Consider the following 27791-nt stretch of genomic DNA (forward strand, 5'->3'; position numbering starts at 1 on the left):
ACTCCGCTTACACACACACATACACAAACACCAACCCAGTCTCATGTCTCAAAATGTGTAATACCTACGGAGGCAGAATGGTGGGGCAAACTCGTTCTTACCCTGACGCACCGTCGGAGCTAACGCAGGGAGAGGGTGGAAATGTATGACACCGCCAGTAGGGTGGAACAGCGCTGTGTGTTTGCAACCCAGTCTCATGTCAAAATGTGTCATACCTACGTTGGTCCACAGCGCAAAATGTAGTAGTTTCACAATAGGGGCTCTAAAATTGTGACATGCCTACGTTTCCTTTTGCCTATTCTTTTGTATAGGCATACCTCAGGTCACGTGACTGCCCAGTTTTCCCCTGGCGAAAAAAAAAAAAACACCTATTTTCGGTGGAAAATGCAATATTTTAAGATAGTTTGAGGCTTAAGTGTCGTTTTGATAACCTTTCTGGCGACAAATGTACATTGTATCTTCATAATCGTCGTTCGGTTTATGTTTATGATCTTCAGTTTGTTCGTTTCTACGAAGATTCTTTCAGGTCTCGCTAGAAAAAACGTTGGACTGTTACGTTTTCTACTGTCGCTAAGGTTGGTAGCTATGGATGCTATCAACAGCACTGTGAAACTACTGCGTTTTGCGCTGTGGACCAACGTAGGCATTACACATTTTGACATGAGACTGGGTTGCAAACACACAGCGCTGTTCCACCCTACTGGCGGTGTCATACATTTCCACCCTCTCCCTGCGTTAGCTCCGAAGGTGCGTCAGGGTAAGAACGAGTTTGCCCCACCATTCTGCCTCCCACTGTTACACATTGCAGATACGGGCTTTAGTGGCATAAATATCCCACCTTGAGCTGGCAATATGTCAGCATGGAGAAAACAACCCTCCATGCCCGTGCTCTTTTTTTTTTTTTTTAATAGCAATCTTGCAGCTGGATTAAAATATTTCCAGGAAAATAGAAGATTGTCAGCTGAGACTCACCGTTCAATCGATAGTGCACATGTGTGTGTGTGTGTGAGGGTTAGGTCTTTATTAGCACCCTGCCCTCTCCCTCTATGCGAGTCTCGTTTAGATGACATCATGACAGATCACGTCTTCTGCTCGAGGGGCTTTTTTCCATCCAATTTATTCAAGCAGTGGTTAGGACGCCCGTGGGCTGTCCCAGGAGCATCTCTCCCCGTTTTTCTCTCTTACTCGCTCTCTCCCTGACACACACACACACACACACACAGCACTACCTCTCTCTCTCTCTCCTCTGCTCTCCCGCTCTCTCTTCTCTTGGAGCTTGTCAGTTAGGGCAGGAAGACTTCATTATCCTCCAGTCCGATCTATGTTGGCCATGACAGGTTCATCCACCGGGCACACCACAATCGATACTGCTGACAGTACAGTGTGTGTGTGTGTCCGTGTGTATGTGTGTGTGTGTGTCAGATGATTAACGTGGGCTGAGGAATCCATGATGTGGATGAGAAAGTGATGAGCTGAAGTGTCAAAAGCCCAAAGTCTGTTGCCATTACTAACTATTTCTCACAACTCCCTGTTACTTTCTCATCTTCTCTGTCTCTCACTTTCTCAAACACACACACACACACACACACACACGCTGGCACACATACACACACACACACACACACACGCTGGCACACATACGCACACACACACGCTGGCACACGCACACACACACACTTTCATATATTTGTATCTTCTTTAGTGTCTTCCAATGGTGGGCTATTGTTAATTTCGTTAATGGAAAATATGACTAGCAATGTTCGTCAACAACCATTTTTCTATAACAAAGAAAAAAATAATATATCTAAAAAATGTGACAAAACGGGAAGAAAATGTTTGTGTTGGGCTGGTGGTCATATAAAACCCACGAGGGCCTATCTTCCTCTGCGTCTAACATGTCTGTTAAATACAAGCAGGAGGGAGAAGAGATGTATGTGTGCCAGGCAGTGAGCCAGACGTGTGTGTGTGTGTGTGTGTGTGTGTGTGTGTGTGTGTGTGTGTGTGTGTGTGTGTGTGTGTGTGTGTGTGTGTGTGTGTGTGTGTGTGTGTGTGTGTGTGTGTGTGTGTGTGTGTGTGTGTGTGTGTGTGTGTGTGTGTGTGTGTGTGTGTGTGTGTGTGTGTGTGTGTGTGTGTGTGTGTGTGTGTGTGTGTGTGTGTGTGTGTGTGTGTGTGTGTGTGTGTGTGTGTGTGTGTGTGTGTGTGTGTGTGTGTGTGTGTGTGTGTGTGTGTGTGTGTGTGTGTGTGTGTGTGTGTGTGTGTGTGTGTGTGTGTGTGTGTGTGTGTGTGTGTGTGTGTGTGTGTGTGTGTGTGTGTGTGTGTGTGTGTGTGTGTCAGCTCCGTTATGCCTCCGTACTCCCTCGTCCGTGCCCCCCCCACAGGCTGCGTTCTCGGAGCGCAGCACAGAGCAGCTCCGCCTGACAGCTGGAGTCTCGGGACCACCGAGTTCCCGCGGTAATTACAAAATTAGGAGCGACAGTGCTAGATAATACGGTGTATGTGGTTATGAAACTGTTATAAACACACCAAAACGCACATGAGGTCATTGTTCCCAACCGTCAAACCGAGTGATTCATCCTGTGAATGAACCGGATGTTTTAATGTTGTCTCGGTGTCTGACTTCCTGTCCTGCTTGATCTGCTGTGTGCTAAATCGATGCGCCGTGCTCCAGCGTAAGGCGACAATAGAAGCCTTGCGTATCTGCTGCAGAGGGATCCGTACTGCCGGAGCTGAGGCGAAGCACAACGGAGTCAGTGAAAGCTGCTGCCGACTCGGACTGAACACACATCTGGAATTTAGTTAGTGAAGCAGAGCAACAACAGACAGAGTACGAGGTGATGCGATAACGAGCATTAGCGAGCTAATGACTCAAATTAGCAACTGACTATCAACTGTGGTAAAAACCGCATGATTGAAATCCGTGATGAATCCACAAATGAAATTTTATTAATATTAGTACAAAATTACAAAAGACCAAAAGCCATTCTACAATTCACTTAGCAGACGCGTTTATCCAAAGCGACGTACATCAGAGAGTTAGTTCAACACAAGCAAGGATCTAGAAAAAAGGGAACAATGTCAGTAAGAGCAAACGATCAGCTTTGAGTCTGATTGGACACACAGGTGCTGACAGGAAGTGACCAGAGGCAAAGCACAACATTGAGGGCAGTTCTTGAGAGCTCTAATCAGTATAGAAACCATCTTATAAGTCGTCGTTATCAAACAAAAACCATCGTCACAACCATCATCATCATCAATAATATGGAGACCATCATCATTAAGTTAGTAGGTATTCATGAAAGAGCTGGGTCTTTAGCTTTTTCTTAAAGGTGCATTCTAAAGAATTTTTATATAACGTCATGTTTACCACTGACTGTTTTCTGTCTCCCTTAACTTTCACACGTCTGCTGTCCTAGAGAAGAGAAAGTCATGTAACAATCGGTATGAAAACAATGAAAAAACATTGAAACAGAGGGATTGCCAAAATAAAGAACAGTGTCTTTGTGTGACCTTACACTTTATTTCACTGAATTTTGCTTCATATAAAGGTGAAAGTCTGTTTAGTGACTGTAAACTTTACTTTTTTAAAACTTCTCTTGGTGCCTTTCTGCTGTGATCAGCAGCACCATCACACAGGACTAATACAGACTTCCTTAACACACCTTTGGCTAGTTCTTGAACTTCCCCTGTTGCCCTTCTTATGACCGTCCATGGTGGTGTAATTGGCCGTATAAGCCCCCATGAGACGGCAGCATGGCCGACACAGCACAGCTGCTTCTGGCTGATGGAGGTGGAAATACACCTCTGCAGCTGCTCTGTGGAACCATCTCACTTAATAAACATGCCAAGTTAAGCGAGGATTTGCTGCAGGCGCTGGATCACTGGAGGGGCCTCACTGTGGCATCTGTAGCAGCAGAGGAGTACGTGTGGATGCAGGCAGGTGGGAAGATAGTAGCCTCGGCATGCAGATGGGCCATCTTTATTTCAAAGATCTTGAGCCAGAGCTTTCCTAAAGGCGGTTGAAACCTACCTGATCCAGGTTTGCATTCCCTGATCAGCACTGCAGACCTGAGAGAAGAAACTGCCCAGGTGTTTGAATGAGAGATTTGAGGCTGACAGACCACCTCAGCCTCGACAGTTTGACGGACAGCTCTATTCTGCTATGGGCTGTAACAGGCACAGCAGGGATGATCTGCTTGGAATGAAATGATCTGAAATGGGCCTCAAGTGTGGAGTCAACTCTCCCTGCAGCTTCTCGAAAGGCTGGTGGAGTTATATAGGCTGCTGCTTCCACTACCATACTGTAGGTATAGGTTCTTATGCAGTTTTCATTTGAAAAAGATCAGGAGCTACTTTGATCCAGCTATTTTCAATACCTACTTTTTTTTTTGCAGAGTTTAAATGAGCTACAGCCTATTCCAGCTTACAGTGGGTGAGAGCCATGGACACATTGGGAATATTTTACTGCCTCTCACAAGGGTGACACATTTGTTTGCTCTGTCCAACTGTGCTGTAGCAACGCAGGCGCGCTTCCATATCTTAAAATATCTTCCATATCTTCAAATGTGATCCGAAATTCAGAGCTAAATTAGAAGCAAGACGATGAAGATAAGATCCGAAATGTTATTAATTGAAATTGTAGAATAATTGTACGCCTCTATGATTTTCCACGATGTGGAAATCACGGACAGAATTACGGAATTTGACAATGAAAATTGAATCGGCTCTTCAACGCAAAATATCATCATCATGTCGTCATGTATTCAAAAATCTACTTATTTCAGACCTATTAAAGTTCATTTTGCTGAGTTTTTTTTTTTTTTACATTTGGTGTAGCTGCAGCATTTTACTCCTGCTCCTCCTCTGTCTGCATGTGAAAGCGACGTAGGGGCATGGTGACACACACACACACACACACACACACACACACACAGAGGAACGCTAGCCATCACATGCACCTGTTTACTTTTAGTGCAAAGGAACAAAGTCCATGATCTGTACGGAAGTCTTTATGGTCGGGAACGCACGTGATCTGATCAAATGGTCGGTTTGACTTTCCTCCTTTTACTCATTGTGTTTGAATTTATTAACAATCGCTAACTTTATGATAGTAACGTTAGCCTACCCAACAGCCTGCATAGTCTATGAACTGCATTATATCCAAACACTGAAGATACACTGTACAGTAAATGCATAACCCCCTTTCCACTTGAAGATATATGAAGTGGGTAATTTGTGAGCAGATTATTTTTTTATCTTTTCTCAATTTCATTATCTGATTATTTGATCCGTGACATATCGTGATTCGGTCTACTGTAACACATTAGAAAAAAAACGGTATCTGGAAGAAACTAGAAATGGATTTCATAGGGCCCTATGATTGGCCCTTGTGCAACTGAAGATAGAAGTGAGTGTAGCTCATTTGTACATCACATTTAAACCTGGTATTGTGTTACTTATAAAGTCTCGTTATCCATGTAACAAACAAAATGTTCATGCATTTTGGTTAATACCTGTTTTTATCCTCGTCCTCTTCATTGTCTTGGAGACCTGATCTCCTGTGGTCAGAGGTTCCCAGCCGTTTAGTAGATGCAGGCATCTGTTACAGAAAGCAATTACACCTACATAATATCAAACCACAATTTGAGGCAGACTTCCTCTAGATTGAGTCAGCCAGATGTCATCACAGGCTGATCGAGATGGATTCACACCCTGCATTATTATGCATGTTTCTTTATCAAGACATGTCCAGATACGGATCAAATTTTCACAGGTGCAAATGGGGTCTCAGATACATGTATCTCTATTTCTTTGGCATCATTCTTCCGTTGGAGCAGGTGGATAATACGAAAAAATATTGAAGTTTGGACCCAAAATTACATTTAAAAAAAAAAAAAATCCCAAACAACCCAAATGTTCCCAGCTGACAATGCATGAGGCCAAAGGAGGTAAACAGAGGCCAGACACTAAAGCTGCTCTCTGCTGTAATTGCTGCCACAGTGAATATTTGGCTGAAAAGCTTCAATGATGACGCCAATCCCCCTATCCAACACGCACAGGAAAAAACTCTTTTGTAGGACTTGTGTATGAGGTAAAACACTTTCTTTTGAAGCCCCTTTGTTAACGTGTTTGCATCTTTTTGCACATAGCAACACACACACACACACACACAGGCTGTCCTGTTAAAAATTGTATCCCAGAATAGATAGCAATTACACCATCTCCCCCACTGATCCCAGACCAGTGCAATTAACACTTCTATTCCAGAAAGGTTATCGCTGTCAAAGAGAGTACAGACCCACACAGACACATGAACACACGCACAAACACACATGCAAAGTTATTAAGTCTGCTCTGGTTGTGTGGCTGATAGTATGAGAGGCAGAAAGGTGCTGGGCAGAGCCTGATATTTCCACTGAGTTAATATGCAGACCTGTTACTTCACATAGAGCCCAGCATTAAGCCTGGAAATGCCAGAGTGACAACACACACACACACACACACACACACACACACACACACACACACACACACACAGACACACACACACACACGCACACTGTGGTTCACAGCAATCCCACCCCACAGACTCTCTATCTTCATCATCCGCGCTCTCTGTCATTCTTTTTCTGTCTATGAGTTCTAAAGAAACCTCCATCAAACAAACTAATCTGAAATGAGATCTTTCAAAGAAGAACCAGACTCCAGCTTTGTCTTGTCTTTCTTCTAACGCCTCTCATCCTCGAATGTGTGTCTGGTCAGCAGCTTCTGCATCCTTTAAGGCAAGAGAAGGACAGCGAGGAAATTGATAGTAATGGCCTTTTGGATTATCCTGTCATCAGGTCATAAAATGTTCAAGTCTTGAAGGTTGGACTGATTATTATTTGATTATTTTTTTTAAAGTATGTGCAGAAAAGCAGCATTTTGATCATTCTTTCATTTGATTGAATCGATGTATATTGTTTGATACTTTATTGTTTTTGACAACTGAAGGTCTACTAACCAGCTTTAACAGGAGCATTCAGGTGTTTGGCACTGTGCTCATTAGAGAGTGTAGTGAAATCAGGGGGTAATAGGGATTGGTCTTTTGACTTGAGGCTCAGTTGGTGTAATGTCTTCATTCATTACACTTCTAGTTTTTCCAATTCTCTGTATCGGTTGACGTCAAAAGCGAAAAAAAGTTAACCTCAAAGGTTAAGTACATTTTTTTAACCTTAGATCTATGTTTTAAGACCCACTTTAATCACATCTAGTAGCCTTTATCAGCTACATGGCTAAAATGATGCACGTCCATAAGTGCCTGAATCCTCCTGGCCTTTTTTTTCCGAATGCCAGATTCTTTTTAAAAATTGTTTCTAGTGAGGAGAGAAACATGCAGTGCCCAGCATCCTTCTTTCCGAGCGCTCTCTTTTTTTTTTTTGTGCGGCCGCTCTCAGCGCTTCTAGTTTGAAAATCTTCCAACTTTTCAGAAAGGCACTGTTGACGTCCACGGTGCTCTTTCAGAAGATAATATTCCCTGTATTTTTGTCTCCTACGGCTTGTGTCGTGTACCCACATCCTCCTTGCTCTGTGTCTGATCGGAGCCGTGATAGCGGGCCGTCGTTATTATTAAGCTCATCATCCAGAGTAGGAGGGCGAGCAACCTCTGTTTCTTAAGCTGGAGCAGTTACAGTCATATTGTGGCTGCTATCAATAGACTGTTGTCATAGAGACTAAACCACGTGCAGCGCTTTCATTCTCAGCGCACAAGCTCTTCATCCAATCGCTCCCGAGTGCAAAGCCAGCGATTTTCTTCCCGAAAATAAAAAGAAAAAAGCTGAGCAATTTTTATTACTTGGGGAAAGCAACATAGTTGAGAAAAGTTAAGAAAAAACCTCTGATGTTTGTTTGTCACACCATAGTATTTGCATATTTTGCAGGCTGCGTTCCATCCATCCACCAGCCAACTACTTTCTGCAGTTTATCTTCGGCTGGGTCATGGTGGTTAGTCCTGATGCCCCCTGTGGAGATATGTACCTGTAGCTCATGACCACAGATAAGAGGTTGGGTGTAGATCAAGTGGTAAATCAAAATCTCTGCCTTCCACCTCAGCTCCATCTGCATAACAACGAGCTCAGGTTAAAAGTATTACACAGACCTAGTTAGCCTCATTTGTGAACAAGAACACAGTTATGTGTAGGAAAAACTCTACTTTGGAGAACTTTATGAAGTAACTTGTGAAAAAGTCCCCCCTCAGTGAGTTGCATTGCAGGACTTGTTTTCCTCAGTCTTAAAAGACTTCCCTAACCTCATCCTTTGTTGTTTCTCAGCCTTAACCTGAACACGTGTCTCCTACCATCTGCCTGTCTTCTGTCTGTGCCCAAGACTTTGTTGAACTGACAAAATGTTGCCAGCCAGTGTTATCCTAGAGAGTGTGTGGAGAAACAACTTAAGACACAGCTGCCTATTCTCACTTTAACGCAGATTTTTTTGTAATTTATTTTCACAAGTCGGAACTGTAGCATGCTGCAGCACAAGGCAGCCTTTTGTTGTTTAATTCATTTGGGTTTTTAAATGTAAAAGCCAAGAAGAGACAAGTCAGTTCTAGATATTCATGCACCGCCCACCCCTACCACAATAAAACAATACTTTGAAAAAATGTTGGTGAATTAATCGGTTAGCGTGCAAGAAATGAACTGTTAATCTGTCATGATTTGTCGTCATGTGTGGAGTCTCTCACATTTTAAGATTTTAAAAATATTTCAGTGTTTGCCAGGCCGCAGCTTGATCATGTGTTATTACTTTTTATTTGACCTACTGCACAGCACTTTATTTAACTTAATGCACTTCCCTGAGCTGTGTCTGAACTGTTGCCGCCTCTGGCTCAGTGTGGTACCTTTGTTTTTCACTTGAGCTGTGGGTTTTCTGGACGTCTGTTCTGATGTGTACAGTGTGTGCTCCGCCTTAGAGGACGAATAGGACAGTGGAGGACATTGATAACAACGATAAGTATGTCTAACTTTTAATCTCAGTAAATGCAACTACTACGTCTTGTTTGTTTGGCCTCAAGGACTCAAGGCTAGTTTTGTGAGAAATTTAACGTGCCGTGAATTTGAAAATAAAGCAGGAAATCAGCACAGCAGACTCGCTGCAAGAATCTGTGTTTCTACCCGCAGCTGCCTTCAGCTTCCTCTGGAACAACAATGATGAATGGAGCCTTAAACAGGCATCTCCCTCTCTATTGTCCCTCACACCAGCAGCACATAATCATCTCTTTTCAACCCGTCTTCTCTCTATATTTGCTAATCAATCTTTCATTCTCTCTAAATCTTTTAGGCATCCACATTCTTTCATATCATGAGTTGTGAATAGACTGAAATGGATTTCATGCTGCAGGGCTTCGTACCAGGGAAGGCCACAAGATTCAGACTCAAACTTTCAAAGCATCTGCACGAACACACTTTCATTCTGAAAAACAGCTTTTGTGATCTTCAAGCTACTCATATTGCATCGTCTTTGTCTAAATAAAAACACTTAACAGGATAAATGAAATAATAGAGATTAATGGGAGAAGGGGAGTGAAGAGAATCTGAGAAGTCAAGATACGAGGATCAGATGTTTTCTAACTGCTACGAAGAGTCAGAAGTGCCACCGATGATTTTTGTCCCGTTGTCCAAATAATCTCTGGATTGCAAACACAATAAGTCGTGCATGAGAAGAAATAAATATCTACAGGCTGAATTTACAGCTTTTGTTTTTGTTTTTGTCTGATGTAATAAAGATAGCGATGATAGCAGTCGTACTATCAGATCACTCGGGGCGCTCTGGGGCGATCAGCTGACTGAAGTAAGAGTGAGTCACAACAACACAGGCTCAAATTTAGTACACTGGAACAACACACAGCTTATCGTCCACTCTCTCTCTTATCAACCATGTTTCCTGTCTTTCTCCTCGGTTCACTGCAGGATCACTTTCTCTGCTCTTTCACAACACCGACGTATGCCTCACACCAGCCACTGTTACTTACCGCTCTGTGGTCAACAGCAAGGATAAAAAAAGCATGTAATAGCAGTCAAATAAATTAGACTACATAGGATAATGTTTGGGATGAAACAATTATATTGGAGAACCAGCTATGCCATATGTGTGAGACTTTAGTTGAAGTTGAAAAGAATTAAAACTGAAAGTGTTCAGGAGTGTCCTGACTAAGGATAAAGGTCAAAACAGACCCGGTTCTTTATTTTCAAAACCCAGAAATCAATAACAGCTGAGCTCATTGATACTGCTATCGAGTCTCATTGGTCCCATAACGTAAAATTATATCTTGAGCCAAGTCATTTGTTTGAAGTTAAATCACACATGCCCAAACATACATTGATTGTCTGGGCGAACCTGAAGAAGCTACTGTCAAGAAGCCCACAATAAAAATATAGTAAAGTTATTTTCAGTGTGCCACGGACTTCTGTTTTTTCATGATTTGATCCCGCAACCGTGAGCACCTGTGAGCGTGTTTAGGCTTGTGCACGGGGTGCCCTGTTGACCATACATTGATTATCTATTAAGGTTTTTTGAAAGAAATATGATTGCCAGCCAACAGGCACATCAGCATTGAAAATCAAGTTAAACTAAAATGCAGCACCTACAACTGTCATCTCAGGCTGCTGCAGCTGAAAGCAGCAGGATGAAGGATGGAACTAAACAAGTTGACATGGGTTAAATATACTGTAGGTCTTTCACACTTGCAAAAAACTCCTGCTATTTGCTGAAGGAGCTGTATGTGGAACGCAAAAAGACAGAATTTTGCTTTGACTTCAACTGGAGTTTCTCCTGCCAGACCCCTCGTATTTTTTCCGCCGCAATTCCGAGTGAGCTGATATGAGAACACAGCAGGATATTCTCCAGTGAATTCAGGACAGGCCAACGGGAGGGGGAGTTATGGTTATACTGTGGCTGTTGCACGGTGCATAGAGTGTCTGCATGTGACCGCTACGATCTCCGTGCATGTAATTAAACCGCTGCATTATGTTTTCTGTTCGTCAATACGTTGTTCTCCGCTCTTTTGTTGATTCAGTGATTCAGTTGGACTACACGTAGAATTGACATAAAGTCAAATATTCTCATTATAGTATTGTATAGCGGACTATGTTGCCCCATCCGCTACTTCCATGTTGTTGTTTTTTTACGTCCTGTCTTACCTCAGGAGATCCCCGCTCCCGCCTGACAGGGATAGTCTCACGGTGTGAGGTGGATATGCCCGGTCAGGAGAATATCTGGAGCAGTCGTCCTGAACATATCTAGATATTTTTAGGAGTGCATATTTGAAAAAAAAGATTTTATGATGTGTTCATTGTCAGCTCAGGGAAATAAAACCATCATCATCATGATGCGTTCAAATGGAACAAGAGAAAGACAATTTCGTTTTTTTGGCGGGAAACTTGGACGAATACAATTATCTGGAGGAGAAATCTGTTTGCTTTCCTGATATAAGCATCGAGAGTGGTATCGATAAAGACTGGGATTGTTAAGGACTTTCAAGAAGGGCATCAATGTCGCTAAAAAATCTCCATCCCTAGTCCTGACTCAGGACTGATACAAATTTCACCGTACTTAACCTTGAATAGTTTTTTGTCATTTTTTCACCTCTGAAATGTATACAGCAAGATTCAAACATCCAGTGTGACATAAATACCATAAAGAGAGAGTTGATAGACATTTTATTTTCATACACTTCACATTTTCATGTACCTGTTGTATATTTTGTATCGTATTCACATTGCGTGCACGTATTAATTCTGTGTGAGAGGGAACACTTTTGCTCTCTGTGTGCCATGTTTGATTTCTCCTGATGACACCTGATGAGTTGACAGGCAGGAAACAGATGTGCAATTTAAAGCCAATTAATTCCTCTCCCTCACCTGTTCTATCTCGCTGTTGTACTTTACTCTCTGTGTGTCCGTCTGCCCCACGCATATCTCCATGCCAGAACACACACACACACACACTAATAACACACACACGCATCATCATTTGGCTATTATGAAGCACTGTACTATATGTTTTATTATTTGTTTTTTTGTGATTTAAAATGATGGACGGTGTTCAAAGGCAGATAAAAAAATGTTAAAATTTAAGAAAATAATTTGACCATTAGATCTTGACATAAGTCTAAACTCATGATAAAACAAACGTAAATATTGTCATTATTTTTGTGAAATAGAAATAATGTTTGTTATGCTCACACAAAGGCAGTTCATTAAATCCAAAGAGTGTTTGGGGCACATTTTGGTGATAGATTGCATTTTTTGGGCTTTGTTTTGTAAGAGAGAGGAGAAGAAAACAACAAAGCAAGTGTAAGCAAAAAAGAAAAACGATATATTGCATAAATTAAAAAATAAGTAATGAATGGGCCATAGGGCAAGGATGAACAATAGTTTATTTATATTTAAAGTATGAGTACTGTGGGGAGCTGCTTATTCTACAGCTGAGAAAGCAGGGTGTGGGTGAGGAAGTCATCAACAGTGGGGGGGGGGGGGGGGGGGTTATTATTTATGCTGTCTCAGCCTAACTTTAAATCAACCTAACGTCAGGCTGAGAGCGGGAGCTGAGGCGGGGTTTAAGCCTCTTGACAAACTGATGCATCGCGCCGACCTGCCAATCATGTCAGCTGACGCCTAACTACGGATAACACATATCGTTTTCAAATTTGAAACAGAGCCATTTAAAAAAATATACACATATGCACAGTGTGCGCCAGTAATGACAATCACTAATTACCTAGTTGGTTTTTCGTACCAGGCTGTAAACATGTTCATTTATGCTGTAAAAACTGCTTTTTTGCCAGTCATGTGTATGTGACTTCCGGTGTTCCTGGAGCCAGCCTCAAGTGGACACTCTCCAAACTTTAGGATTTTGCACTTCCACATTGGCTTCATTTTTCAAGACTGGAAGTTGCCGCTTGGTTGGAGCGCATGCTTTCAGTGGTCAACGTGACAGACTCTCTCTCCTGAAAGATCTGCACTCGTTACAGACTCTCTGATTTCTTTGCGACTTTCTTTTGTGTTGTTGGTTTGGAAGAGCAGAAGATTTACATGACCTAACTACCGTTCTTGGCCAAATTTCATCACCTCCCATTGGGCCTTATTGCTACTTCCTAACAATCTGACTTCAGCTGCTGTGGTTTTCCACTTCTGGAGAAAATTACATTTAGGAAAAATCTCAGATTTCCCAAGCAAAGAAAAAAAAAAAGGAGGGGTTAAGAGTGCAGCTATGGCAAGACGGGAATAATGAGGAAGATAGAGAGGTTATACACCCCGCTAATTAGCCGAGGTCTTCACAAGTTCAAGGACGGATTCAATTTAGCTGATAAAGATTAGAGGATGAAGAAGGGAGGAAAAGGGTGAGATGGGTGAGACTTTCACATCATAATTATCCCACTGGTTTTTGGCTGGTGTCGCCTTGGGGAGTGTGTGTTAGTGGGGCGAGGGGGGGGGAGCAGGGGGACTCGGGGCTCAGGAGATGAGTTGGAGGGCTTCTGTGTAAAGCCTGGATGTCTTATCAGGGGGGCTGAGTTCAGCTAGGGGCGTCCCAAAGCTTTCCGGGGTCGACACTTTCCCTTTCAATTACTCCGCCGTTTGCACAAGTATCCACAGCCAAGGAGGATCATGGGTAATACTGGGGTTAAACACACATGCATGTCTCCATTCTTGTACGCATACAAATTGACTATGCTGACACTTAAAAATCAGTTCAGCATCGCTACAGAGTATTGTTGAAGGTTAAAGTTCATCATGACGATGATATAAGAAAGCCCCGGGTTTGGATCTAATGAATATTTATTTTAAAAACTCACCTGTAATCCTCACTACGGCTCCTCTGAAGGAGGGAGGCCGGGAGAATTTATCTTCTCTTGGATGGGATGAGGAGTAGAAAGGCATACAGTTTGAAACTGAGTGAGTCACAGGATTTGTTTATATCCGTTGAGATGGTATTTTTAGTATTGTTTTTTTTCCAGGAAATGAGTAAACGTTCATTCATTGGCCTGATATCTTATGACACACAGGGACAGTATTAGTAATTTTGGGAGCTTTGGTTAAATGCTGACTTAGCCCCCCCCCAACAATTTTAAAATCCAAACCCAAATGGCACAATGACTTTCTCAAAGGGGTGTTTAAGTTATTTATTACTAAGAAGTAGAAACAAAAGAAATATGCTCTCTGAATGTCATCAAATCCCTGCAGTTATAGTCGAGCTACTTCTTTCCTCTATGTCTGAGCTCTGGTGAGTTTCTTTAAATGTACTGCACACCTGTGAGAATAGGAGGGTCGTGCAGTATCATGGTATTCGTTTTCACAACTGCTATATTGTTCCCCCCCCCCCCCGTTCGGTACATTAAATGACCAAAAATATATTTTTATTCCTCTTAAATTCTTAAATTACAACGATCCCTCCGCCTGTAGATGTCTCTGGTGAGTAGGTTGGTTCCTTGAGCCTAAAGCTACCGAAAGCAAGAGAGAGAGGGCAGCAGTGGTGTAAATAAAGAGGTAAAAGAATTTTTAAAACTGTCGTGAGCTCACCTACAGCTCGGCAGACGGAGTTGGATTTGTTTGTGTGCAGCGCTCTTTATATACATATGCTTTTGTGTGTCTGTGTCCAGTCAGACCTACATCTACTGAGGCGCATACTCAGAAACACAAACACAGATGAACAGCCGTTCAATTTCACAAATTGGCAAAAAAAAAAAACTTTCAGTAAAAAAGACAGACGCCAGAGTCTGTGCAGATAGTACCACACTTCAACTGGATTATAAGACTTCATTTAGATTCAGTTTCAGACCCTGTTTTTGGGGAATCTCTCCTCATTATGCTTTGTGTTACTGAAAACAGTTCAGATGAGTTGGTGTGTGTTCAGTGACTTTTTCTGCGGCAGCATCGTGTACTAGAAGGTGGAAACTAGACCCTGACTTATTAGGATGGGCATGTCTGCATTTATTTTGACTGACATAGTGTACATACATATGATGGACCTACTTTCTTTGTTCTGACTACACTTCTTCCTGCTCAGTGCTGAGGTTTGTCTCTCTGTGTAATGCAGCACATGGCTAATTAGGGGAGTGATTATTCATGTGATAAGGATGAAGGACATCAAACACATTTTTAATGGGAAGTTTAAAATGACTAAAGAAATGTAAAATGACCGCAAAGACACTAAATTATCTCCCAATTTAATGTCTCTGCAAACCCTGTATCATTACTTTGTACATATCTTGTATTGTTGTGCATCCACCCACCCACCTTGTCATACACTGTGGAAACTATGCCTCTACATGCACACTGATTGGATGGAATAAATCAGAGTTTTAACAGAAATCTTCCAGTGCATCCTACTACATGAAATCTAAGCATTTTCTGAGCTCCTGATCTGTCCATACAGTACTTTTTTTTATTTTTTTTTATATATAACACAGTACACTCAGAGGAGCAGATCAGACTGCTGCTTTTAATTAAGTTCGGTAGATGTACAGACAAACTTCGGTGCAGGCAGGGAGGTGTAATGCACATCAACGCAGTTAGAAATACCAACACAATTTACTTAGTGGTCCCTGTTGTGATTCTATTATTGGCTGCTGACGGCCTTCAGTAAACAGTGCAAGTCCAATCACATACATGAGGGGCATCTCATTAAGGGGGAAATGTGCCCTGTTGGAATTACACTAATTGAATTCCAACATGCTAAAATGTAGAGCACATGGAAGCCAATTCTCATCAGGACACCTGGGGGGAGGGGGGGGGGGACTATCATCATTTTAAAAACCAGAAACCAAAATCCCAGGTTAACAGCAATTACAGAGAATGTAAAATAATGCTTTGACACAGAAACACAAAGTGTAGGGCCTTATGCCAAGACAAACTTTCTTCTGCTTGCTTTTGACAGTCAAACTCCAACCGAGCGATGAAGACAAACGAGGTTTGAAATCACCACCAATCATCTGGAAACTTAAATCACACTATATCTTCAGAGAGATCCATATATAGCACATCTCATACCGTGCACACTAACATGACTGCTGCATGTGCGACAGGAATCGTCACATGTTTCATTTGAAGTCAAAGCTAATAATCCTCCGATGTGGTTAGGGAGCCACGAAGGCACGGACCATCATGAGGGAAATATAGACAGAAGCTGAATGATTTGCTGCTTATGAATCTGAAACCGTGTGAACGTGTGACTGACCCCGGGAACATTTTTTTTTTTTCTCTCTTTGTCTCTCCGCACAGTGGGATGCCATTAATGAGATGGATGAGTACTTCAGTCCTATCCACACATACCAGGTATGTAATGTTCTCAGTGTGTGGAGCGGGTGGATGTTTTATTTAAATTAACTCCTTTATGATAATGTTTAAATAAATACCTTTGGTCACTGCTGGGTGGGTTATTTCCCCAATGTATTTAAATGTTTTTTCAAAACATTAATTGGGTTAAAGTAATACAAGTTTATGTTGTATTTTTAAAAAATCATATCCTGAGAATTTTCATTAAATAATGAAAAAGCTGTAATCCAACAACCTCAGCAACTTAATTTATTTCTCCTTTGCGGTACCAACTGTATGGCAATAAGAGTTTGTTTCAGATGTCTTTCTCGTTCTTAAGGAAACAGTGTAAAACCTGTTTTGTGCAGCCTGGTTCACATTAACGTTAATTAAAAAACCTGATCCCATGCTGACTCAAAGGTTATTATGTGCATGTGGTCTCTGTCTGATGATTCTTTCTTTGGATTTGCTCTTGTTTGGGATAACATTATGTTAAGACCATCTTTCTCAGTTTGTTTGGGCACATCAATCCGTTTAATGCACACTGCACATATTGCACAAGTTACTTTTTCTTAAAATTGTATTTTATTTATTTTATTTACCATTTTGCACAATTTAGAATTTATTACTGTAAATATTATTTATCTTATTTTTACCTCATTTTATTTTATCTTTTTACCTCATTTTGGTTGTATTGCACCGCGGGTCGGAGACAAACGCAATTTCGATTCCACTGTATGTCTGGCATATTTTGAAATTGACAATAAAGTTGACTTTGACTTTGACATAAACAACGACTCATGGACCTGACAAAACAGTACTCCACTTTAACCTACTCTTCTATCTACACAGTTAAAAGTGCTTTACAATAAAAGGCCCACACTTTTAAATCACAGAATAAAAAAAGCTTTAAAAACTGAAAACATTCTATCACACAAACAGGGACAACAAAAAGGAAAATAATGAATCAATCAAAATAGAATTCAGTGGACTTCTTCTCTCAGACAGGATCCAGAGAAAGTACTGGAGCACACAAAACACGTAAGCCAAATGTATGTAGGTACGCACTGCGTCTTCCTCAGAACAAACAGTAAAGTTTAAAGTTTAAGATTTGAAAAAGCTAAATACACTCACAGAGAATCGTCCCTCATTGGTTTATGAAAGAGGGAGGAAAGCAGGGAGTTAACCAGAACTGTGACAGCACTCATGTGTAGCCCACTCATAAAACACCCCATCCCAAATGTGATAATATTTAGAATATCTATGCTATTATTTATAAGACAGACTTTGTCTCTATAGAGAAATAGTTTCTAAGACAATAGAAACAACATTACAGAAAACATGAGACATGAGGTCCAACTGTGTTGATCCATCCCTCCATCCATGTTCAGCATTTAAAGAAAATCATTCATGTCAGTAAAATCACAGAAAGACAGTTTAAAAAGAATAAGGAGAAAGGCGTTTCTGAATGGGTTTTAAAAGTTAATCAGTGATACCAAAATAAACTTTAAATGCAAAGACTTTCATCTACACTTCCACTTTCTGGACCTCCGTTATAGACTTAGACTCAGAAGACTGTATTTATCCTAGAAAGTGATTCAGTCCACCAATGCCGTGCATGGACTCTATTATTATATTAGGCAACCTCTAAAGACGCTGACTTATAAATCATATCTATCACAGGAAATTTGAAACAGTTATTACAAAGTTTATCTCAGAGAGCTTTAACGTTTAACAAACATTTCCAAAATAAGAGAAGATTTATCATGTGTCCAATTCATGGTTGAGACTGATTTGCTCTTAGATCTGATTAATGGTTGTAAGCTAGACAACCACATGCTTAAAAAGCTTTTCCAATGCTGAATGTTTCTCCTGTGATTGACAATTTACCATTTTTAACTTTGTAGACCAAACAGTCATTAATGGATAAACCACCACAAAAATGAATCAGGGAAATAATTGGGAATTGAATACTCTTACTTTTATTCAACAGTCTGAAGATTTAAATGGCATTATGAAGTTTTCTCCAACGAATCTGGTGAGAGCACAAACTCATTAAAGTGTGACTTTTTTATCTAGAATGAAACATTAAAATGCTGAGTCACACTTAAATCCGATGACCTATAAAAGCCCATAAAATAAAGACACAAAAGTGCTCGTATTTAATTGTAGGATATAAACCCCAGTCACAGTATGAAAAACAGCAAACCTCTAAAATACAGACATTACGTCAGTTTACCGCATGTAACTTCAGCGAATGTAACTTCAACCAGTGTTAACACGTGATGTGTGGAGAATTCTACCATCAGATAGGAAGTTGCACATGTTAATTAAATGAAGTCAGCAGACAGTAGCTCCACTTACACTGCTTTTAACTTTTTCTGATGCTGGGACAATTTGGTAAATTGATGAATGGCACACACCAGGAAACACTGAATGATTTTTGAGCAACACATTTCTACCCCTCTGAGTTCAGGTTCATCTGTATGTCAGCCTATGCCTTTTCATCTGAATACAAATGAGACGTTGTGAAGAGCTACTGCTGACCGCTTCTTTAACACGCTGTAATGGTTGCTGTTGGATGATGTACGTCGCTGCTACAGTCGCTGATGATAACACTTACTCTGAACCAGGTCTGTAATGTGATGAGCCCCAGCCAGAACAACTGGCTGAGGACGGTCTGGATCCCTCGAGAGGGAGCGAGGAGGATCTACATCGAGGTCAAGTTCACCCTGAGGGACTGCAACAGTATGCCTGGAGTACTGGGCACCTGCAAGGTAACACCCAAACACAGAGGAGAGGGTGGGGAGGCCATGTGTGGAAGAAGTTCACGCTGTAAAATAGAGTTCTTAAATCATATTAAGTAACTTCTGTTGTGTATTAGTATGGACTATATATGTTGAAACACAGTGAACGAACATACAGGGTAAATAATACAACCTATCTGTTCTGCAGGAAACCTTCAACATGTACTACTACGAGTCTGACAGAGCGGTGGGCTCATCCATACGGGAGAACCAGTTCATTAAGATTGACACCATCGCTGCTGATGAGAGCTTCACCGGGGTGGACCTGGGAGTCCGACGGCTCAAACTCAACACCGAGGTAAAATGAAAACGCTGAACGAGGGAATGACATCTGATTGGTATAATACGGTAAATGGCAGTCCAGACACTTTGAAGAAATATTTCACTTTGGATTGTGAGTCTGTTCCAATTCTTAGCACGTACTCCTCCACAGGAGTTCTAGACAAGTTGGAAACATCCCCAGCCCCACAGAGACCCTGAGTGCCTCTTCCTGCCTCGTCACTCAGGGGCTTATTGTGCTCACTTCTGCAGATCTGTAGAAGACAACAAACAGCCAGGCTCCTTTCAGGAAAGAGTTCGATATTGATAAAAGGTTCAAATCAGAAACTAACTAGTGGAGCTTCTCTTTTATTGATTACATAGTTGCAAATATGAAGATATGGTGTAATTCAATTACACCATCTTAAATTGCTTCACCATTAAACTTTCAACCCAGTCTTTTTTTTTTACATTTTGTTTGTACTGAAGTGCCAAATGTTAAACTTTAAACAATGCTACAAAAGGTTCTTAAACCCAAAGCATGTAAATTCTGGCGCAAGAGATGACATTGAGGCTGGGAAAGATTCTCTCGACTACTCGACCCCCAACCGATGAAAACGAACTCCGAGTTGACCTCAGTCAAGACGAATGTGCGAAACACGCCCGAGGAAGAGAATATGTTTACCGACGATGTGTCCAAGTATCATTTAAATGAAGTCTCTATCGCAGCAGCACATACAGCAACAGTACGGCAGCTTTCAGTAGCAGCTCCCGCTTCCTTATGCAGCGGTCTTTGATGTTACATCCAGTGTTTCCATGGCAACGATAAACATGTCGTGTCTGTTATGGATTCCTCTGGCTTTGATAACTGTTGGAAATATTTATGGTAATCTTAAGTTCTCAACAACAAAATATATGATGTAGGTTTGGTCCATTTTAAATTTTTAAAAATATTTTAGTGCATAAATTCGACATATTACATCTTTAACTAAGCTGCTTTGGAGTTATTTATGTTTTAAGTTCAACTGTTGAACAATTAGTTAAAGTATGAAACAAGTCTGTTTGGGTTGAATAAGCAGATACATTTTATGCTTTCACTTTTAAACAAGGCAACCGCATAGAATGTGTTGGAAGTAGGAAGTTTTGTTGAGTTATAATCTCATCAAGGCTTTTTTTTAAGGATAAATGTGTCTTTTTTTAAAATTAGTTTAGAGCTCCCAGGAGAAGAACTTAAAACGAGAATGTTCTCTGTCTTTCAATACTTTCAGTTTCTCCTTCCCATTCGATGGCTCCAGTCCTGAAGCCGTTTGAGTGTGAACACGCAAATATTCCAAAGCAGCTAAATAAAGCTACACTTTTGGAAAAGGTTCTGTAATTTACATCCAGCAGATGTCCATTTAAGCGAACTCTGTTATTTTCCCTCTGTACTGCACCAAGAGATGATATTTCTTATAAAATGATTCAGAGCCAGGCATGAAACAGTTCCTGTGAGCTGAGATTTTCATCTGTGCTACACTGAAGTGTTACAGAGAGCGGGAGTTAATACTTATACATACAGGGCTGAAATACAACACTTTGAAAAGTATTGAATTAAAACTTCTTAACTAAAATAAATACTGGTACTTTCACCACGAAGGTCATAATATTTCTGAAATACTAAATGAATATAGCAACTTAATGAATAACAGACACATTAGTCTTTATTTCTTTATTTATGTGTGCTGTTAAGTGTGACTTTGATCTTATTCAGTGTGTAACTTTAACACTTGTCCGTAGATTGTTCTTTGGTGTGAATCAGGTAAAAAAGAAAATTACCCAAAACCGTGCTTGTTTACTTGGTAAGTTGTTTTATACCTGAAGAGTACAGTTTTCCACTTTTTCAACCTATGCTGCATACCTAACCTGCACCAAAGAAAGTTGAGTTTTGTTCAGCAGGTGACCGAGCATGGCTGTGTTGTCGGAGCAGATAAGCTTTGCTGGTTAAACTGGTCTACCAGCCACTTCTGCTAATGATGCTCTTCCACCAGTTTGATCTTGTCGGGGGAGCTGAGTAACTTTTTTAGATCTGTACTTTGTGCATTGTTCTGCAGCCAGTTTCTAAATATACACCTTATGATGTAACCTTCTTGTTACCCATTTTTTATTCTGATGTGCACTTTTATTATAGTTTCATGTTTATTTGTATGAGGACAAGCATTGAGCAAGTAAACCAACACTACAGCATTTATAGCCTAATTTGTAGTGACCGTCCCTATGGGCCTTTAAAACACAAAAAACTCAATAAAAGAGACACAAACAACACAAGAAAACAAGCAAAACAAACAGAACAGTCCTCTTTAAGAACTGTTTCAGGTCGGTTTTCCTTGCAAGAGTCTTTGTGTTTCTCATTTCCATTTATATTTGTCATACTGTTTCCAGTTTGGCCATAAAGTTGGCCTTTAAATAAACTCTAAACAGTATTAAGATGGTCTTCAATATAACTTGGAGAACCCTGGTGGCAGCCTTTTCTTGTTATGTTTTCTGTCCAACATATATTGCCACTTTAAGAACAGTGAACCACAAAGAAAACTGTATTTGACATAGCTGAAACCATACAATGTGTGCCTATAACACAAACTGTTATCACACAGTGCAGGGTGGAGAAAATGCTTGAGGCGAGTCGAATAGTAACTGTTGATTGAGACTATACAACATGTTTAATTTCTGGCATTTACATTAAATAGCAACAAAACAGCCCCCATTCTAACCCAAAAAGAATGGCCCATATAAGCTCACAATTCATAATTAACTGTCTAATTAGCACACAGCGTTCATCAGGAGCTTTATGAGTTAGTTTGACTCTGCAAAATCCATTCAATCCGTTGAGTCAGTCTGTAAACAAATCTACTAATCGAGCAGCAGCAATGATGTTTCAGCATGCAGAGACGGCTCCTTTAAAGGCCGGAAACAAACTGGATGTTTGCAATCTGTACATCAGCACGCCGCTTGTATTTCACATCTTGAATGAATACAAAATCAAGCGTGTGAAGGGTGAGAATCGGTATTCAAACATTCAGGAAACTCTCACCAAAGATCAGCACATTTCTTGGTCAATGGTGAAATGTTATATTTCCATGATGTCAGTGTGAACACTAACTCAACCACAGAATCATTTAAGTTTTCACTTCAAAACAAATCATTATAGAGCTACTGGGGTCGCTGATACTGGTATACTTACACGACTATAGTTTCTTCAATACGCATATCCAACACTTCTTTAGACAGGCATTTGGTCCAGCTGTGGCTCCATTGGTAGAGTCGGTCGGTAGAGTGGGTCATATCTCAAACAGGAGGTTGAGGGTTCGATTCCCAGCTCCTACAGCAACATGTCTGATAAGTACTTTGGCAAGACACTTAACCCTACGATGCTCCCGCTGCTTCTTTGGCTCTGTATGAATGTGTATAAATGGGATTAGTTACTTCTGATGGTCACTTTACATCGCAGCCTCTGCCCTCAGTGTGTGAATGGGTGTGAACGGGCTTTGAGCAGTCAGAAGACTAGAAAAGCACTATTCAAGCTCAAGTCCATTTCTCATTTTGAATATCTATCCTTCATCCTTTAATGTTCTGTACTTTTGTCAGGTGTGACAATAGAAGACATGACAAAGTTTTCTGTTAAAACAAGGTCCGTAGATGTTCTTGTGTTTCCAAAACAAACTTGTGAAATCGTGTTTTGAATCAGCTCCTGGGTGTTAACAAGATACTCAGCTGTGATATGATGATATTTTATGAAAAACAAGCATATTAAAGTTTCCCGGTTGTTGTTGAAAGCGGAGCAGTTGATTAATGACTGCTGCCAGAGCACAACAATAGACACCGGTTAAGAGATTACATTAAGGCTGTGTTCACACTGTTCATCCTGCTTTGCTCACAAGTTGTTGCAATAACCACACTTTGAGCTTTTAGTATGAACTAGTTAGAGAAGTGAAGAGTTTTTTCAAAAAGAGAACTTTGAAAACTCTAGGATGTTGTCCAGTAAGTCAAATCAAATGCACAGATGGTCAATGTGTTTGCAGGATGTTATAGTGTCGTTTGTATACAATTGTCAAGCTTACAATACAATTTGTCAAGTTACTAAAGTTACAGTAACTATCAAAATGAAGACAGTCAATTAGATTTATCTCTTAAAGTAAAGTTAAATTACACAAATGCATAAGTGCATTTATGCTTTTTTAAGGGCGGCTGTGGCTCACTGGTCAGTGGTCAGTGGTCAGTCATCTCTCAACCGGAAGGTATGAGGTTAAATTCCCAGCTCCTGCAGCCTCATGTCCGGTGTGTCCCTGAGCAAGACACTTAACCCCAAGTTGCTCCCTCTGCTCTGTCAGTAGTGTATAAATGTGTATGAATTGGATTAGTTAAAATACTGATGGACACTTTACAAAGCAACCTCTGCTATCAGTGTGTGAATGTGTAGGTGTGACCTGTAATGTAAAAGTGCTTTGAGTAGTCAGAAGACTAAAAAAGCGCTTTAAAAGCTCAAGTCCATTTACCATTTACCATAAGGGCAGTTGTTGTATCTGAATGCAGTGCTCTTTTTGAAACATGATACCGAACTGTTGAAAACTGAACATTTGAATGTAAACGAACGAAACATGCTGAAAGTAAAGAAAAATCTCAAAAGGACACTGTTATTAATGACGCAGCCTATTCTGCAATTGTTGCCCTTTTCAAAAGCAGCCCAACATTCACATGATGCCCTGAAGTATCTGTGATGGGAATATCAAACCTCCTCTTCTCCTTCCAGGTGCGAGGTGTCGGCCCTCTGAGCAGGCGAGGCTTCTACCTGGCCTTCCAGGACATCGGAGCCTGCATCGCCCTCACCTCTGTGCGGGTGTACTACAAACGCTGTGTGGGTGTGAGCCGAAACCTGGCCGTGTTCACGGACGTGGTGACAGGAGCAGACTCGTCCTCTCTGGTGGAGGTGAGGGGACAGTGTGTGGATCACGCAGAGGAGAGGGACACACCGAAGATGTACTGCAGCGCTGAGGGGGAGTGGCTGGTGCCCATCGGGAGGTGTGTTTGTTCTGCAGGATTTGAGGAACACAGAGACTCTTGCGTGGGTAAGTTCACTCAGGTTACTCTCTTGCCTTAGTTGTGTGGTGCTGTTTTAATAAGCTCCGTTTTGTTATCCAGTTGGGTGGGTTTTTTTCTGCATGTGTGGTTGCTGGTTAGAACCAAAGAACCACAATATCCTACTCAAGTTCAAGCTTTCGCAGGTGTTACGTGCCCGTTTAGGGTGCAACATAAAATTAAGAAAGAGAATTGTTCCCTCCCCGGTCTCCAGACCAAATGCTGGTAAAAATTGTTAGTTGCAAACAAAAAGAGCAATACCAACAAGTTTAGCTAAATGAGCTCATAACTATTCCTTATTATAATGCTACCTTCCCGGAATAAAAACAAATTAAACCAAATAACAATAACAGCTCACTTAAAAACGGCCTTATCTGTGCAGGGCTGAAATAGAGGGGTTTAAAGGCAGGAGTGGATTTTTGGCAAAAACTTCACTGACATGTTTTGGGGACCTCTAAGTATTATTGAAACTTGTTGAAAAGGAGGATGATAAGTGACCTTTAACCAAACACAGGAGATAAATTTGTATAAAAGAAGATCAGCCCTCCTGCTTCAAACGTCAGATTTACCCAAAACCACAGTTGACTGAAACCAAAAATCTAACTCTAAATCTCCAAGCTTTACTAATTTAAAATCAGAAAAAAAAACAATTATTTAGAATCCAAGGAGAGAAGTCAAGCTGCCACTCAGAATGCCACTCTTCATGGGGAAGCCTTTTTCAAAGCTGGGATGCTGAGCATGCACTCCCAGAAGTCAAATCACTCAGGCACCCGGGCCGTAACAACGGGACTTTGTTAAAGTAAATTATTTGATTTTAAATTATTTTCTAAAATAAAGCTGTTCAAGGTACTAAGTGAATCCATTTCAGGTTAAATATCATTTGCCCTTCACAGATAGTGAATCTGTAAGAGGGCCGTAATGAAGGTCTGCCATCATCACGCCTTTGTTCTCAGACACTGCGTAGAAATGGCATCCCCGTGTGTGATTTGACATGGGCCTTACTTTAGCTGAGAATGAATTCTCCAGTGTTCCTGAACCAAAATAAAATCAGACATTTGGTAAGCACAGCTGGCCTTGCTAATCTCTGCTGCAAGGGAAACAACTAAATGAAGATGAAATGGTGGATTCAGAGATGAGGGTAACACAAACTGTCATATCTCCAGAGAACGCCAGAAGTTAGTGAACCTTAAGAGAGTGAGGTTAACTTCAGCCAGGCTGTCCTCAGATTTAAAAAAAAAAAAAGATTTAAGAACTAAATACATGCCAGGAGAGATGAAGTATGCACACAAGAGTAATGAAAACATGTAGGAGAGGGAGTGGAGAGGAAACAAAACCAAAGACTGTAAAGTTATCTGAGATAAGAGAGCTTCACTGAGTCTTTGTTGGAAACAGCAGTTTTATGACTAGACAACCTCTTCATGATTCAAACCGTCCTGATCACACAGTTGTGTAATAACTTGTCATTATTGTTAATGGCAAGTACAGGCAGAGACTTATTTGTTTAACACAGTTGAATTAATAGCCATCCCTCCTCCCCTCACACCCCCGGTCATCTTTCTTCAGTCCACTACTGAAAGAGACAGAAAATGCCCCAAACCCCACAGACTGTATGAGTCACCTCTCAGCTCTCTGCAGCAAGTCGACCAGACTGGAGCAGGCCTCAGTCCAACTTGGTCTGATTATGTATTAAAACCCGGATCATCATATTCTTTATCAGCTTAACAGTTACAATGTGTCTCATCACCTCATTAAGTTGTTAACACTAAGGGTCTTTGGCAGGGCGACTGTCTGTCTCTGTCAATGTCATAAAGCATGTTGTTGAACAAGACATTATGAGGAAGTGGTTTATACTTAATTCATAGTATAATGAGCTTCATTTTGTATGTGCTGACATTTATACACACATAAGTGTGCACTCTTAAATTTAAAAATCTTAAAAAATGCAATTCAGTTTTATTTGTGTAGCACATTTCATACAAATGTAAACTCAATGTCCTTTACAGGAGACAAAAAAACCCAAACACAGTACAAACTCATTCATTAAAAAATGAACAAAAAGATTCAAATGCACATTTTAATCCAAAACCCGTGTATAAAAAGACCCTGCACCATTCCATACAACACATACACACATACACCCGCTGCTATCAGAGTGCACACACAGGGCCATACATAAACTGCACTTATGTACACACACACACACACACACATACTAAGATAAACTAGCAGCCGAAGGCACAAGAGAAAAGTGATGTTTTAAGATCATTCTTAAGGGAACACATATAATACACTTCATAAAGTTTAACATGTGTCCCTAGTCTTTCTACAAACCCCCCAATTATGAGAAAACTCCATCCTCTCCGTCTTTTTCCTGCTCCACTTTTCAGAAAATCTGTGCCGTTTGGAGATTTTCCCTTCATGACATCACAAAGGGCAGTAACTCCTCCCCCAGGTGGGTGACACTCCCACAGCGAGGAGTTTGTTCTGCCCACTAAGTCTGTCTGCATTTGGGCATGGAGTAAGGAAGCCCAAGCCACATCCCCTTCCAAAGGGGGGCGTGGTCAGACACAGCTCAGTTAGATTTAAAGCTATAGACACAGAAACAGCCTCTTCTGATCAGGGCATGAAATAGAGGCGTTTATAGGCATGATACAATACAGGATTAGAGTGGATTCTGAGCGAGAAACTTCAGATGTTTTGGGGAGCTCTGAGACTTATTTAAACTTTTTGAAAAGGAGAACAATATCTGATCTTTAGTTCATCTTAAGTTTCTACAGACCTCAGGTCATCAGGCAGTTTGTTCCACAGATCGGCACAATGGTGACTAAATGCACTTTCACCTGATTTAGTTTTGACTTTGGGTAAATTCAGCAGACCCATACCTGCTGATGCGAGGGATCTGATTGGGCTGTAGTCAGTGAGCAGGTCAGAAAGGTACTGAGGTGCTGTGGCGTTTAATGCTCTGTAGACCAGAAGTAAATGTCTGTATTTGATTCTGTACTGAACTGGAAGCATGCAGAGGAAATGAAGCTGATTTTGTCTCAGGTTGGGTTTTTAAAACATCTTTCTGCATTTAGCAATAAAAAAGATAGTCAAGCAAATAGAGTTTATGATACAACAATATGTATTATTGAACCCCCTTTAAATTCATTTCTAATGTCAGAGTCAGAATTGGGCCTTAAATCCATGAGGCGATGAATTCCTAGTCTCCCCATAGGACCTTATATTTGCACATCTTGGTGGGTATGTTGAAATCCCCGGTGAACACTTACCGGTCCAGAAGTTAAAAGCAGCATAATAACATTTCTTTCTGACTGAATGAAGCACATTAACA

The 27791-nt window shown here is 40.9% G+C and overlaps 1 protein-coding gene across 8 annotated transcripts in view; it reads left to right on the forward strand.

The window, feature by feature from the left end:
- The window catches only part of epha8 (eph receptor A8), a 128493-nt gene that overhangs the window by 43876 nt on the left and 56826 nt on the right, over window positions 1–27791 (forward strand). For all 8 annotated transcript variants that reach the window (XM_061041424.1, XM_061041417.1, XM_061041419.1 and 5 more), the window contains exons 3-6: window positions 16251–16304; window positions 18917–19060; window positions 19239–19388; window positions 24132–24447. In XM_061041424.1, the coding sequence (XP_060897407.1) occupies window positions 16251–16304; window positions 18917–19060; window positions 19239–19388; window positions 24132–24447 (664 nt within the window). The remainder of the gene's footprint in view (window positions 1–16250; window positions 16305–18916; window positions 19061–19238; window positions 19389–24131; window positions 24448–27791) is intronic.

Source organism: Labrus mixtus, chromosome 7, assembly GCF_963584025.1.
Source record: "Labrus mixtus chromosome 7, fLabMix1.1, whole genome shotgun sequence".
NCBI classification, from domain to species: Eukaryota; Metazoa; Chordata; class Actinopteri; order Labriformes; family Labridae; genus Labrus; species Labrus mixtus.